The sequence below is a fragment of the Tripterygium wilfordii genome, chromosome 9, assembly GCF_013401445.1.
Source record: "Tripterygium wilfordii isolate XIE 37 chromosome 9, ASM1340144v1, whole genome shotgun sequence".
NCBI classification, from domain to species: Eukaryota; Viridiplantae; Streptophyta; class Magnoliopsida; order Celastrales; family Celastraceae; genus Tripterygium; species Tripterygium wilfordii.
Window position 1 is genome coordinate 9433626 of NC_052240.1, and position 14801 is coordinate 9448426.

The following is a 14801-nucleotide window of genomic DNA, read 5'->3' on the forward strand; positions in this document are numbered from 1 at the left end:
CCTTTTCTTTCTTTCTCACAAAAGACCTTTTTATCTTTTCCTTTGTGCCACTGATCCTCTCTTATTGTTGGCTCTCACGCCTCTTTCTTTTCCTCCCTCTCTCAATTGTGTCTCCATGAGACTCCCTCTTCTTCCTTATATAATGCCGTACCACCTCACATAAAAAACCCTATTTCTACTCTTTTACCAAAAAGTCTCCCTAAACCTTATTTTCTTTTCTCTTTAGAAACCCTAAGAAAATTACCCTTCTTGTATTTTTCATTCCTTTTGCAAAACCCTAAAAAGTTGTCACCTTTTCCTTTTTAAGGTTTTATTTCCCAAAATCTTTTAATTTCCTTATTATTTAGATAATTTCTAGGGTTTAGTTGCATTGGGCTTAGGTTTGAATTTTTTTGGGCTTATGGTCTAAAAACGAGCTTTTGCATATTTGTAGGACTGTGAGCCCAAGAAACGGGTTTTTGGGCATTTATTATTTTATGTTCTTTTCCATTTTCTTTTTCACTATTTTTTCCTATTATTATTCTGCCGGACGAAAACCGGTTACTACAACAATATACTAAGAAGTACGAGGAGCTTACAAGTGTGGGAAGAAGTATGAATCAGATAACGAGAGCAAGGCTGAGAAATATCGAGACAATATACTTTCGAGCATATGCAAGATGGTGATTGCTTCTAGGGTGCGGACTTATGATGAGACGGTGGATATGACACTAGAGTTAGAGCGAAGTGATCGCAACTCCTACCAATACTAGGATGTGCAGAAGGGTCGTACAGTTTGAACAGCTGGTGGCAGTGGAGGAGGCAGCCAGAAGAAACAGAGGACTGAGTTCTAGACCCAGAAGGGCCAGAGAGGTAATCGAGGTAAGGGTTTAGGGCCAAGGGATGGCAAGATTGTGTGTTTGAAGTATGATCGCAAGGGCCATAAGAAGAACCAGTGCATTACCAAGGAAATTACATGTTATGAGTGTGGTATGATTGGTCATAGGAAGAACGAGTGTCCACAAGATGGCAAAGCTCCAGGGCAGTCACAGGCACCGGGTTTACCACTCCCAGCTCCTACCCCTGTTCTTCCTTCTACCGTTCTATCGAGAAGGAGGGAGTGAGGTGAATCTAGGTAGCAGCCAACCCTGAATCATAGGCGAACATTTGCATTAGGACACCAGAAGGCACCTGAGCATCCTAACTTTATTTGAAGTACCTTTCTCATTTCAAATTGTTAGGCAAAAGTGTTATTTGATTCAGACGCTATGACACCATTCATTTCTACGTCTCTTGCACGTGCATTGAGTTTGGAAGTCTCTCCAATGAGGTGAATTTTCACAGTAGACACTTTTTTTGGGCATTTCACCTCTGTATGATCTTTGATTGTGTGTTTCGGTTTGGTAGTATAGCCCTAAAGGTTGATTTATATGTCTTGGACTTCAAGGATTTTGATGTGATCCTTGGAGTGGATTGGTTAACGAAGCATCGTGCGATGTTGGATTTTTTGGAGAGGAATGTCACTCTTAATGTACCAGAAGGAGGGGAGATATAGTTACATGGATTGAAGGGGGTTCCATGTCCTCACTTTTTGGACAACCCTTCATATCAGGATTGTAAGGTCGTGAGTTTGACAACTTCGGCGCCTAGAGGTGATGTGGCTACTTCAATACTTGTAGTAGAGGAGTACATGGATGTATTTCCAGAGAAGTTACCCGGATTACCACCGAAAAGAGAGATTGATTTTGCCATTGAATTGCATCCAAATGTTAAGCCAATTTCAATTCCACCATACCCAATGGCTCCGACAGAATTGAAGGATTTAATGACTCAGTTGGAAGAGTTACAAGACTTGGAGTTCATTAGACCGAGTGTGTCCCCATGGGCAACATTGATATTGTTTGTAAAGAAGAAAGATGGCTTGTTGAGGATGTGTATAGACTATTGACAGCTGAACAAGGCTATGGTGAAAAAAAGTATCATTTGTCACGAATAAATGATTTGTTTGACCAGTTGAGAGGTGCTAGGCATTTCTCTAAGATTGGCTTGCATTCAGGATATCACCAGTTGAGGATTAGAGATGAGGATATTTCGAAGACAACATTTAGGACACGATATAGGCACTATGAGTTTTTAGTGATGTCATTTGGGTTGACAAATGCTCCGACAGTGTTTATGGATTTGATGTAGAGGGTCTTTCGTCCATTTTTGGATCTATTTGTGGTTGTGTTCATTGATGATATTTTGATTTATTCTTCGACGGTAGAGGAGCATATGGAACACTTGAAACTAGTATTGCAAACGTTGAGGGATAATCAGTTATATGCTAAGTTGAGCAAATGTGACTTTTGGGCCATAGAGGTAAAATTCCTAGGTCATGTGATCAAGCAAGAGGGCATTGCGATAGATTACTCTAAGGTTGAATTCGCGTTGAATTGGGAGAGGCCTAAGAATGTTATGGAGATTAGGAGGATTAGCAGGGTATTATAGGAGATTTATTCAGGACTTTTCATGTGTTGCCACACCTATGATGCAACTCACGCGGAATGGTACACTGTTTGTGTGGTCGAATGAGTGTGAGAAGGATTTTAAGGAGTTGAAAGGTAGATTGACATCTCCACCAGTGTTAGTGGTTCTGAAGAGGAGTGCAAGATACCAAGTGTATTGCGATGCTTTCGGGGTGGGTTTGGGTTGTTGTTGATGCAAAGGGATAGGGTAGTAGAGTATGGTTCTAGGTTGTTGAAAGCACATGAGAAAAACTACCCTATTCATGATTTGGAGTTAGCTGCAATTGTATTTGCTTTGAAGCAATGGAGGTATTACCTTTATGGAGAGAAATTTGAGGTCTTTTCGAATCACAAAAGTTTTAAGTATTTATTCTCCCAAAGAGAGTTGAATTTGTGACAAAGGAGGTGGATGAAGTACTTAGAGGACTATGACTTTAATTTACAATATCACCCGGGTAAGGCAAATGTGGTTGCGGATGCATTGAGTAGGAAGTATAAAGTTGCTAGTTTGTTTATACATGAGTGGGAAATTATAGAGATAATAAATCAACTTGGTTTAGGGTTACAGGGTGTAGAGGAAAAAGTTTACTTGGGTAGCATGATTTCTAGACCGATATTGATTCAAAAGGTGATCGATGCACAAAATGGGGATCTGATTTTTGATACATTGGAGGAGGATTCCGGATAGGTTCAGGGTGATGATGGAGGTGTGAGGTTCGCGAAAAAAAGCGCACCATTCTTGGTTTGCTATGCATCCCAAAGGTATGAAAATGTACCAAAACTTGAGAAGAAATTTTTGGTGGAGAGGCATGAAGGCCGATGTAGTTAGATTTGTGGCAAGATGCTTGACATGTCAACAAGTGAAGGCGGAACACCAAAGGTCGATGGGATTGCTACAACCCCTACCTGTGGCACAATAGAAATGGGAGATGATCACTATGGACTTTGTGACAGTGTTACCGATGACACCTAAGCAAAATGATACAGTTTGGGTGATAGTCGATAGATTGACCAAATCAGCTCAGTTCCTACCGGTGAACAAGATAGACACCTAGAGTCATTGAGTACCTTGTACATGTAGGAGATAGTGTGGCTCCACGGAGTGCCACTATCTATTGTGTCGAATCGAGACCCGCGATTCACCGGTAGGTCACCCTTGTGTTGGGTGAAGGTTAGGGAGAAAATAGTATCAGGACCCAAAATGGTGAAAGAGAAGAGAGATGGAATTGAGAAGATTAAAAAAATAGGTTGCTCATGGCTCAAAATAGGCAAAAGTCCTATGCGGACAGAAGGAGGAGGCCATTGGAATTTGAGGTTAGTGACAAGGTATTCTTGAAGGTTAGTCCACGACGTGACATTGAAAGGTACAACAAGCAAGGGAAATTGGCACCTCGATTTCTAGGTCATTTTGAGATTCTTGAGCTAGTTGGATCGGTAGCCTAATGTTTGGCACTTCCATAAAAGCTGGCTGAAGTTCACAATGTATTTCACGTTTCTATCCTATGAAAATATGAGTCGGATCCATCATATGTCTTGGATTGGACCACATTGGAAGTGGAGGAAGATGGAAGTACACCCTTCAACCGATAAGGATTTTGGATCGAAAGGACAAGGTCACACGATCAAGTGTGATGCCATTGATTAAAGTTTTGTGGATGTATCACGACATAGAAGAAGCAACTTGGGAGCATGAGTCGAAGATAAAGGAGAACTATCCACATTTGTTCGTAAGTCAAGGTGCGTTTCCCCAAATTTCGGGACAAAATTTCTTTAAGGGGGAAACGATGTAATATCTCGATCCGGAAATATCTAAGATTGGCTAAATTTTAAAAAATATATATAAAATAATAAATAAATAAATAAAAATTGTAAAGAAATGGTTAGTTCAAGCATAAGGTTAAAACTGTAATTCTAGAAATTTAGAGGACGCATTAGTCATTTATTAAATTAAAAAAAAAAAAAAGAATCGGCCACCCTTTCTCTTTTCTTTCCTTCCTTCTTTTCTTCTTTCTTCTTTTTTTGTGTTTGCTCTCACTTCTTTCTACTCTCCACCAACCAGCAGCTGTCACCTCCCACCAGCCACTTTTTCGCCCAGTTCTGGTCGCTGGCCAGCCACCATTTTTGGCAAACATTCATTCAAGCCTTTAGTTCACCCATTTAGCTCCAAATCAAGGTATTTAAGTCAAACTTTTTCTACTCTCCTTAGTTGCTAGAAATTGGGTTTTGACACATCAAAATCTTATTATTTAGGTGCAATTGAAGGAATCTACACTTGGGTAAGATCTCTACAACCTTGTATTTGAATTTTGGGGTTAGATTTGGTGAAGATTAATCGTAGGGTTTTATGGGTTTGAGGATAATCTTTGAATATGATGAAATTAGTGATTAAATAGGTTGACATAGACTTATTTATGATTGTATCTCTAGATTCCATTGTTGATTGGAGTTACAAACTTGGTTAGGTGAGGTTCAAGTACTTGGAAAGTCTTGGGTTAAGAAAAGGTAAGGATTTCTTGATTTATTGGGTTGTTTTGTGTTAGTTATGTGAAATTAAAGTTATTGGTATGTTGATTCGAGAGTGGGCTTACTGAATAATAGGTTGATTGTGGTCGGAGAATTCAAGGTCGAGTATTAGCTTTACATAGCTAGTCCTTGGAGTACGAGGTAGGGAAATTTCACCCTTTCCATTTCCAATTACTATATTCCTTCTATTGAGAGTGTTTATTTTCCTCATTGGTCATTATTATTCCTTTCTCGCCTTAATTGTGCCTAAGGGAGAACAACCCTATTGTGTGATTACTTTGTTGAATGAAATGAGTGATATTGCTTACCCTACATGTTCAATCTTCTATTGAACATGAGTTATTCTTGAACATACATCATGTAGTAGTATATATGTAGGATTGTATGTATACATTAATGCATAACCATGTTGGACATGTATTGTAGTAGCACGGTGGTTGTTGGGTAAGAACATGTACATCTTCTAGGTATGGTTGGTGTGAAATGTGGAATGTCGTTGGGTTGTTCAGGGTTCCGATGAGTACAGGAACACCGGTGGATCGGGTCATGATTCCATATATATTTGGTGTACTATACGGTGATGTCGTTGGACTGTTCAGGGTCCCATTGAGTACAGGGATGCTAGTGAGCCAAGTTAGAATCCCGTATGGTGTTGTTATTCATTTGTGTTTTGGTGTACATGATGTTAGATATCATATTGATGCATTTGTACTTTCTTTGATAATTCAACTCTAATATCAATTATTTATTCTCTATTATTTCCTATTGGGCTTTTTGCTCACCCTTTCCCCTTTTCTTTTCCCCCACAGGTGAGTCAAGTTCCGGTACCAGGGTTGCAGACCAGGAGGAGCGTGCGTGACATGGATAGGCCTTGGAAAGTGATAGGACCTAGATGGTTGGGTATTATGGTTATGATATTAGTACTATTTGTATTTGAATTCTCGAGTTAAGACTTGTTATTTGATACACCTATTCGGTGGATGATTGGACGGTCAGAAGGGTGCTCCGTGTGATCGAGACTATCGAGCATGTTTTGATGTTGATTATGCTTGCAGGGTTACCCCCTTGCGATGGTTGCTTTGACTATATATGTAATTGTGTGTGGAGATATGTGATAATATGAATTGTTAGATGGTATGAGGCCCTGCCTAGGTTTGAGATTTTTTTGTGATATTGCTGCGCTTGTACTACAGGTTGGCATTCTTCGAAATACAAGGAGATGCTGTCGGATTTTTTGATGAATTGGTGATTGATTAAATCGTAGTATACCTAGACTTGATACAATTGATGTAGACATTCATGTCTATGGAATGGTCACCATGATTGGTGACGTAAGATGGTACAAATAGTAGCGACTTTTGGGTCAGAGCGTTACAATATCCTCCTTATCAGTATAGCTCAAATCATCGCCTAACTAGTTAGAAGCAACTCCCTTATATCCAAAAGTGCCAATAGGACTATCTTGTACCTCCACAACCCTCCATAAATCTTCTAAATTGGTCACCTCTATGGAATAGGAATTGCTTGATCCATCGTCAGAATCGTCATTTTGGTTTGCCAACTTCTCTCTTTCACCCTCTGAATACCTTGGTGATTGTTGCCCTAATTTACATAATGAAGGTTCAACCCCAAGCCAACTGCCATATTGGGTAGAATCAAGGCTAGAGTGTAGCCGCAACAACTTCGGGTTCGAGCACAGTGATCGTATGATATTTTATATATTTATACCTCACTTTACATTTATTTTTGTCTATATTTAATTGAATTAGTCATGGATATTACAAATATTTCCTTTATTTTGATTTTCAGGACATTATAAATAAATGGGTGATAAAGGTCTTATTTTGTATCAAGACATGGACACTTAAAAAGCCATCAGGCCATGAGTTCAAGAAAGCCCATAAAGGCCGGAGAATGGTCGGATGGTGTTAGGGAAGCTTGACCATGAGAGAAGGCAGTATTAGAAGGAAACAAAAAAAGATGCCGCATGTAATCAAACAAAATACAGAGAAATAAATCAATGAAGATCACTAAATGAAGATATGCATGGGTCAGTGAAGTACACATATCAAGGGAAGCTTAGTTGACTTTGAAAGCAAAGATTCAATTGAAGGAAATATACGCATGACGCCGTTGGTCATTAAAAGAGCAAAAGCAATAATGAGATTTGCACGGCAAGTGAAGGAAATCGAATCAAATTAAGTGAAGGAAACCGAGTTTGACAAGGTGATCAATTGAAGGAAGCTTTTGTCACTATAAAAGGGGAGGCACGACAGTGCAATAACACGAATTGGAGAGTCACATTCTCTAGCTTTTGTTCTTGTTCTTGTCTCTGTCTCTAGTTTTCTCTTTGTTTTTGTTCTTGGTTCATGATGTTCTCATATTTAGTTTCCTTGTGTTCTTATAACATGAGTAGCTAAACCTCTTTGCTAGGGCTTGATGTAGCCTAGTATGATTATTGCAAGTACTTCAATTAATTGAATGCATAATTTTGGTTCATGATTCTTGTCTTTAATTTCTATGCTTATAATCTATTGTTTGTTTGGTTGATTGGCCACCAATTGAATGCTCAATTAGATTCATCTAGCTAGGACTAAGGAACGAACCGAATTCACGTGTCTTAGTGGAACTGAAATTAAGGAAATCAATTGTCGACTGCCATGAACAAGGTTTAGGGGATTGATTGGTTGTTATAGTTCTTTAGATCGTAATGAATTGTTAACCTTGGGTTAAAAACTGCGAACCGAACAGGATTAATCCATTGTTAATAATATTTGTTGGCACCGCGAACAAACGAACCAACATATTTAAGAAAGAATCAACCCTTGAATCAGAACTATAATTGTGTGTTTGTTAATTGGATGCTTGTGATAGGATTACTAGGTGAAATCATTGCCCTAGCGTTCTTCTCTTATTGAATACAAAATCTGAATTTTATTTCTTTGTTTTTATTTTATTTACATCAATCATTCTTCCTTTTTCCCTAAATCTCAATCATTCATCAAGTTAGGTACATTAATTAGATTAACTAGTCTCCGTGGGATCGACCTCGTACTTGCATACATTGTACTATTCGTAGACTCTTGTGCACTTGCGAGAATTATTACATCAAGTTTTTGGCGCCGTTGCTGGGGATTAGTTTAGTTTAATTGTGTACTTAATTTTTTTATTTTATTTTTTTCAGGTTTATGCAAGGTAGACGCTCTTTGAAAGGAGAGCTACAACCTTACATAGACGACTTTGAAAGTTTGTTGAGGAACAAGAATCAAGGTAGTGAAATTAGTGAAGAATCCTCAACCGAAGACAAGAAGATGGCGGCAATAGTTCCAGCTGAAACAATGGGTGATCTTGAGATCCCCACTGTTTCGGAATCTCCGTCTTGCATCGTACTTCCGACGGCAGCTAGGAACTACGAGCTTAAGACCATACACTTTAACATGATGCCTTCTTTTCATGGTCTAAGTTTGGAAGATCCACTTAGTCACATTCGTGAAATTTTTAATATGGTTTCTAGCATGTCATTGTCTACAGGAGTTACTGAGGAGCACTTGAGGTTGAAAATCTTCCCTTACACTATGAAGGACAAAGCAAGGACATGGCTTAATGGTTTGAGGCCGGGTTCACTGACGACATGGACGGAGGTACAAAATAAATTTTTAGAAAAATTTTTCTCAACTCAGAAAACTGATGCTCTCAGGGACAAAATCTTGCAATTTGAACAACAACTTGATGAGTCATTTTCTGAGGCGTGGGAGAGGTTTAATAACCTGTTAACTCAGTGTCCCCATCATGCTTTGCCTTTATTAGTGTTGATGCGTATTTTCTACAAGGCACTGACAGTTTTTAGCAAAGCTGCAGTTAATAATTATGCAGGGGGATCGATTAGGAATATGACTCCAACCGAATGTCAAACTTTATTTGAGAGACTTGCTATTGAGACACAACATTCGGAAGTAAGAGGTAAGCGAGCAGGTGTGTATGAAATTTCCAATTTTGATTCTTTTCCATCAAAATCGCAGGTTGATGCCATCTCTTCCAAGTTGGACATGCTTCTAGCAATGAATGGGCAAACGACTCAAGGAGTGGATTTCCCAGAGTTTGTGCAAGAGCAAGAAAATATGATGAACTCCTATAGTCGGAATCCACGGTTTGATCCTTACTCTAACTCCTATAATCCAGGTTTTCGGGCACATCCAAACTTTTCTTGGAAGAATATCCAAAACCAAGCCAATCCACCTACCACTATATTAGAGGATATGGTGCGGTAGTTGGCAATTAACCATCAGAAATTGGAGGCACAAGTGGGTCAAATCGCTGAAGCATTGAGTCAAAGGGAGGCTTGAAAGTTTCCAAGCCAAACTGAGATAAATCCGAATAATTGGGAGTATGCCATGGCTATCACACTTTGTGGTGAGCAACAAAGCCGAGTTGTTACAAAATTGGAAGAGCAGAAAGTTCAAGAACAAGAGCAGCCGATTCAACAGTCGCGTCGTGCAATCATGTATGGGTTGCCTGACCCCGATAAACCTACTCCACCTGTGAGACCTTATGTTCCTCCAATCCCTTTTCAGGGACGTCTTAGGAGAAATAGAGAAGAAACACCATCAGTACAAAAGACAACCCCGAAGACAGACGTGGAACCTTCTGTTGTGCAAGAAGAGAAGAAAGTAGATGAGAATAAGGTGGTTCAACTAACTGAAGAGTGTAGTGTCATATCACAAAAGAAGTTGCCGCCAAAGCTTAAGGATCCAGGGAGTTTCACTATACCTTGTTGCATAGCCAATAAAAACTTTGAACATGCTTTATTGGATTTGGGTGCATCAACTAATCTAATGTCTCTTTCTGTCTTTGAATCTTTGAATGTAGGTGCGCTAAAAAAAACCTCTGTGGGCATACAATTGGCTGATCGATCTATTCGATATCCTAAGGGAGTACTAGAAGACGTTTCCGTTGAGGTACATAGACTGATTTTTCCAGCTGACTTTCTAGTACTTGATATGCAGGATTGCCAAGGTCATGGAGAAGAACTTCCATTGATTTTGGGGCGACCATTCATGAGAACTGCAAGGATGACAATTGATGTGTACAAAGGCACACTAACAATGACAAATAATGAAGAAACAGTGACCTTCAAGCCCAAGGCAGCACAAGGTGAGAAATCAATGGAGAAAGTGCTCACTATTAAAGATTACATTGTGGAGAAAGAAGGACATCCAACTAAGGTTGAGTCTATGAATCTACCTAGAGTCATGCCATACGAGAGAGGTAAGCATACTCCCGCCTTTGAGTCATTTCCTTTATCCACTAACAAGTTGTTCCCCTCAATTGTGAAAGTATTCCAAGATAAAATCCTCCAACAAACGGTTTTTGGAAAAAGGGAAAAAGGATATTCAGATCCTTTTGAGGAATCAACTGCTCTTACAACTCTGGGTAACGAAAGACATACTTTGGATGTTGAACTGGGTGTTGCTAGAGGAAGACGATTGCTACAACCCAATGAACTGAAAGTGGGCTTCCAAGTTCACTAATCTAGCTACTTGAAGAGTTACGTCTCGCCTAGACGTTAAATAAAGCGCTTGGTGGGAGGCAACCCACCCGGTAAATTCGTTTCTTTTATTGTATATTATTTTAGTTCGTTATAGAAGAGCACTCATCCCACATTGAATTGAATTTCTATTTGTGCATCAAATGCAGAAAGAAAAGTTATGCCAAAATGCTGGATTGAAACAATTTTCTGGGACAACTCAGGACGAACCAGAATTCAAGCCATATATGTACAGAAAGATACGGATGTCTAGTTTCTGCATAATTTTACGGTTCGTGAATCCGAGCTCATATGAAGGAGAAATTGATGATTTTATAACAGCTGCGCAGTGCAGAATTCTACGCGGGAATTACTTCCCGAATGTTTTCGCAGTCAGGTTGTATCGCTCTAACTCAGTACTTTTTCTCCACGTTATTTTTCACATTATGTCATGCACTGAGGACATTGCATAATTCAAGTGTGGGGGTGAGAATAGCTTGTTTTGAAAAACAATTTGAAAAAAAAAAAAATTTTAGTTCCTTCCAATGCGATGATGAGACATAAATTGTTTAGGTCTAAAATTAGTTTGTTAGTAAAGAGAATTTTCACAAGAATTGAGCTTGAATTACAATTTTTCATGGGCCAATATTAACATGATACGTTGATTGAGAAAGAAGCATGTTTAGACTTGATGTAGACTTGCGTAATTACCCTTGTGAGTTTTGAGCCTATATGATTGATACATTATGCTTATCAATCCAATTTCTTTCTTGTGTGCTCTCATGATTACATGTTTCTCTAGAACTTGCTTTAAACCTTTTTGAGACTATATTGATACATGTGATGACATGAATATGATTGAGGCATTAGGATGATACAACCATAGCCAAATTGCCTATATCCTAATGTATTTATCCACTAGAAAGCCCTTTGAGCCTAAATAAGTCTTTTTATTCATGAAACTTATCTACTTGACCCTTTAACCCGAAAAACAATTACTTACCTAATTCTAAGGAATTAGTAGAGCATACCATGAGAGTTTTCAAGTGTTGATTGTGTTTAGTATGTTGAGTTTGATGATGAAAAGAATTAAGTGTGGGGGAGTTCTTATTTGTTTTGGGATGTTATTTGGTGGAGAATAAGTGTGATAGCAAACACATGTGCATTAATGTGTCGAAAAAGAAAAAGAAAAAAAAAGGGAAAAGAAAAAGAAAAAAATATGTAGTATGATTCGACATTGTTCTGAAAAAAAAAAGAACGAAAAAAAAAAGAAAGAAAAAAAAGAAAGAAAAAAGAGGAAAAAAATTTGTGCATAGTGAAAGACATCTTGAAGTTGTGAAGAATCGATGGAGCATTGAATATTGAGAATGAAGATATTGGGCCAACAAGATGAAATATGCCCTAATTTTTGTGTGCTCTACTAGTTCTTTAGAAATTTTGTGATTTCCTATACCACTTTTTCTCTTTACCTTCACCTTTGGCCCCATTACAACCTTGAATAAAGACCTCTTGATTCATGAAGTTACATGTTTTTGATAGTGTAGAATGGGTGGACAAGCAAGCATATGGTAGGACTATTTTCATGAGATTAATTGAGTGCAAACACTTTACCTACCACTAAATTGAGTGAATCTTGAGAGTATTCCTAGTGAGAGGTTGAAATTGAGTTTGAATGTGCACTATTTCGATTGAGATATGTTGTGTTGATGTTGGCCTAATTCTAAACATATATATTTGAGCATGATTTTTTGTGAAATTCTTTAGCTAATGACTAGTTTACAAGACATCTTTGGTGCTTGAGCGAGAGTGGAAAGACTATTTTAAATGTTTGTGGGTGTCGTTCTGGTAAACCCTCACGAGACTATAACTCGTCCACTAGGAACACCTAGGGGTTTAAAGGCTTGTGTCACATGCTAAGTGCTACCGCGATTCCTGCGAAAGTGAGTTAGGTTTTTTATTTTTATTTTTGTTTTACTCGAGAACGAGCAAAAGCTAAGCGTGGGGGTATTTGATCATATGATATTTTATATATTTATACCTCACTTTACATTTATTTTTGTCTCTATTTAATTGAATTAGTCATGGATATTACAAATATTTCCTTTATTTTGATTTTCAGGACATTATAAATAAATGGGTGATAAAGGTCTTATTTTGTATCAAGACATGGACACTTAAAAAGCCATCAGGCCATGAGTTCAAGAAAGCCCATAAAGGCCGGAGAATGGTCGGATGGTGTTAGGGAAGCTTGACCATAAGAGAAGGCAGTATTAGAAGGAAACAAAAAAAGATGCCGCATGTGATCAAACAAAATACAGGGAAATAAATCAATGAAGATCACTAAATGAAGATATGCATGGGTCAGTGAAGTACACATATCAAGGGAAGCTTAGTTGACTTTGAAAGCAAAGATTCAATTGAAGGAAATATACGCATGACGCCGTTGGTCATTAAAAGAGCAAAAGCAATAATGAGATTTGCACGGCAAGTGAAGGAAATCGAATCAAATTAAGTGAAGGAAACCGAGTTTGACAAGGTGATCAATTGAAGGAAGCTTTTGTCACTATAAAAGGGGAGGCACGGCAGTGCAATAACACGAATTGGAGAGCCACATTCTCTAGCTTTTGTTCTTGTTATTGTCTCTAGTTTTCTCTTTGTTTTTGTTCTTGGTTCATGATGTTCTCATATTTAGTTTCCTTGTGTTCTTATAACATGAGTAACTAAACCTCTTTGCTAGGGCTTGATGTAGCCTAGTATGATTATTGCAAGTACTTCAATTAATTGAATGCATAATTTTGGTTCATGATTCTTGTCTTTAATTTCTATGCTTATAATCTATTGTTTGTTTGGTTGATTGGCCACCAATTGAATGCTCAATTAGATTCATCTAGTTAGGACTAAGGAACGAACCGAATTCACGTGTCTTAGTGGAACTGAAATTAAGGAAATCAATTGTCGACTGCCATGAACAAGGTTTAGGGGATTGATTGGTTGTTATAATTCTTTAGATCGTAAAGAATTGTTAGCCTTGGGTTAAAAACTGCGAACCGAATAGGATTAATCCATTGTTAATAATATTTGTTGGCACCGCGAACGAACAAACCAACATATTTAAGAAAGAATCAACCTTTGAATCAGAACCATAATTGTGTGTTTGTTAATTGGATGCTTGTGATAGGATTACTAGGTGAAATCATTGCCCTAGCGTTCTTCTCTTGTTGAATACAAAATCTGAATTTTATTTCTTTGTTTTTATTTTATTTACATCAATCATTCTTCTTTTTTCCCTAAATCTCAATCATTCATCAAGTTAGGTACATTAATTAGATTAACTAGTCTCGTGGGATCGACCTCGTACTTGCATACATTGTACTATTCGTAGACTCTTGTGCACTTGCGAGAATTATTACATTACACAGCCCCTTCAGGTGGATGATACAGCCAAAACTAAAATAGAACTTGGGAAGTCATTCATATCAAAAATTGCATATGACATCCCTTGTTAGAAAATGAACTAGCTTCCCCTAGAGCAGAGGTTTTGAGAGAGGCAGACTCACATGAACCTGTAGATATCTTCCCCAACGGAAACCCTCCTTATCTACATCAACCTCAATCATCCTTCCTATAGAGTTCCCAATTTTTTCACCAAGCGATTTTGTCATTCATATAAGTAGGAGATTATGTATTTGAACACAGACAATTTCGTATCAAACTGCAAATCCTTAATCGGATCTCACTCTCCATGTATGTGAAGTGAGATCTACATGTATATTTTTAATCAAGGGGCAATTACCAATAGGTCCACAATTAGGAAGATTTGTTTCAATAAGAACAATAAAAATATAATTATAAGGACACAGTTGATTAAATGACACAGATGTACATTTTCTTTTAATAAAATTACCTAATTGTATGCATGCGCGCCTCTCACCCCCATATTTTCTCCACACGCATGACATCATTAATTTTGACTTATTTTTAAACAAAATTTCAAAATAATTTATCTCTCAAAATACGTGACGAAATTTAATTTTTTTTACATATTCTCAATCAGCGTGAAAACTATTTCAAACAAGATCTCTCATTGATATTTATCTACACTGCATATGAATTTATCTGCACTACATCTAAATTTAATTTATTTGCACTGCATATGAATTTATCCGAATATCTTATTATTTATCTGCACTGTATATGATTTATTGGCACTACATATTATTTATCTACACTGCATGTTTATTTATTTGCACTACATGGTTAAAATTCTA

At 37.8% G+C, this 14801-nt stretch overlaps 1 protein-coding gene and 1 non-coding gene across 2 annotated transcripts; one reads left to right on the plus strand and one right to left on the minus strand.

Moving 5' to 3' along the window:
• The first annotated feature begins 753 nt into the window (after positions 1-753).
• On the plus strand, positions 754-5121 carry LOC120005992. Its single transcript, XM_038855870.1, has 12 exons — positions 754-852; positions 1221-1309; positions 1387-1510; positions 1592-1850; positions 2036-2115; positions 2170-2460; positions 2564-2659; positions 3568-3800; positions 4042-4223; positions 4803-4834; positions 4933-4988; positions 5085-5121. The coding sequence occupies exons 1-12, from the start codon at positions 754-756 to the stop codon at positions 5119-5121; spliced, it is 1578 nt and encodes a 525-aa protein (XP_038711798.1).
• Positions 5122-8698: 3577 nt separating this feature from the next.
• Positions 8699-8805, minus strand: LOC120006740. Its single transcript, XR_005470083.1, has one exon. It is a non-coding gene; the product is annotated as a small nucleolar RNA R71 (small nucleolar RNA).
• Between the last annotated feature and the right edge of the window lie 5996 nt (positions 8806-14801).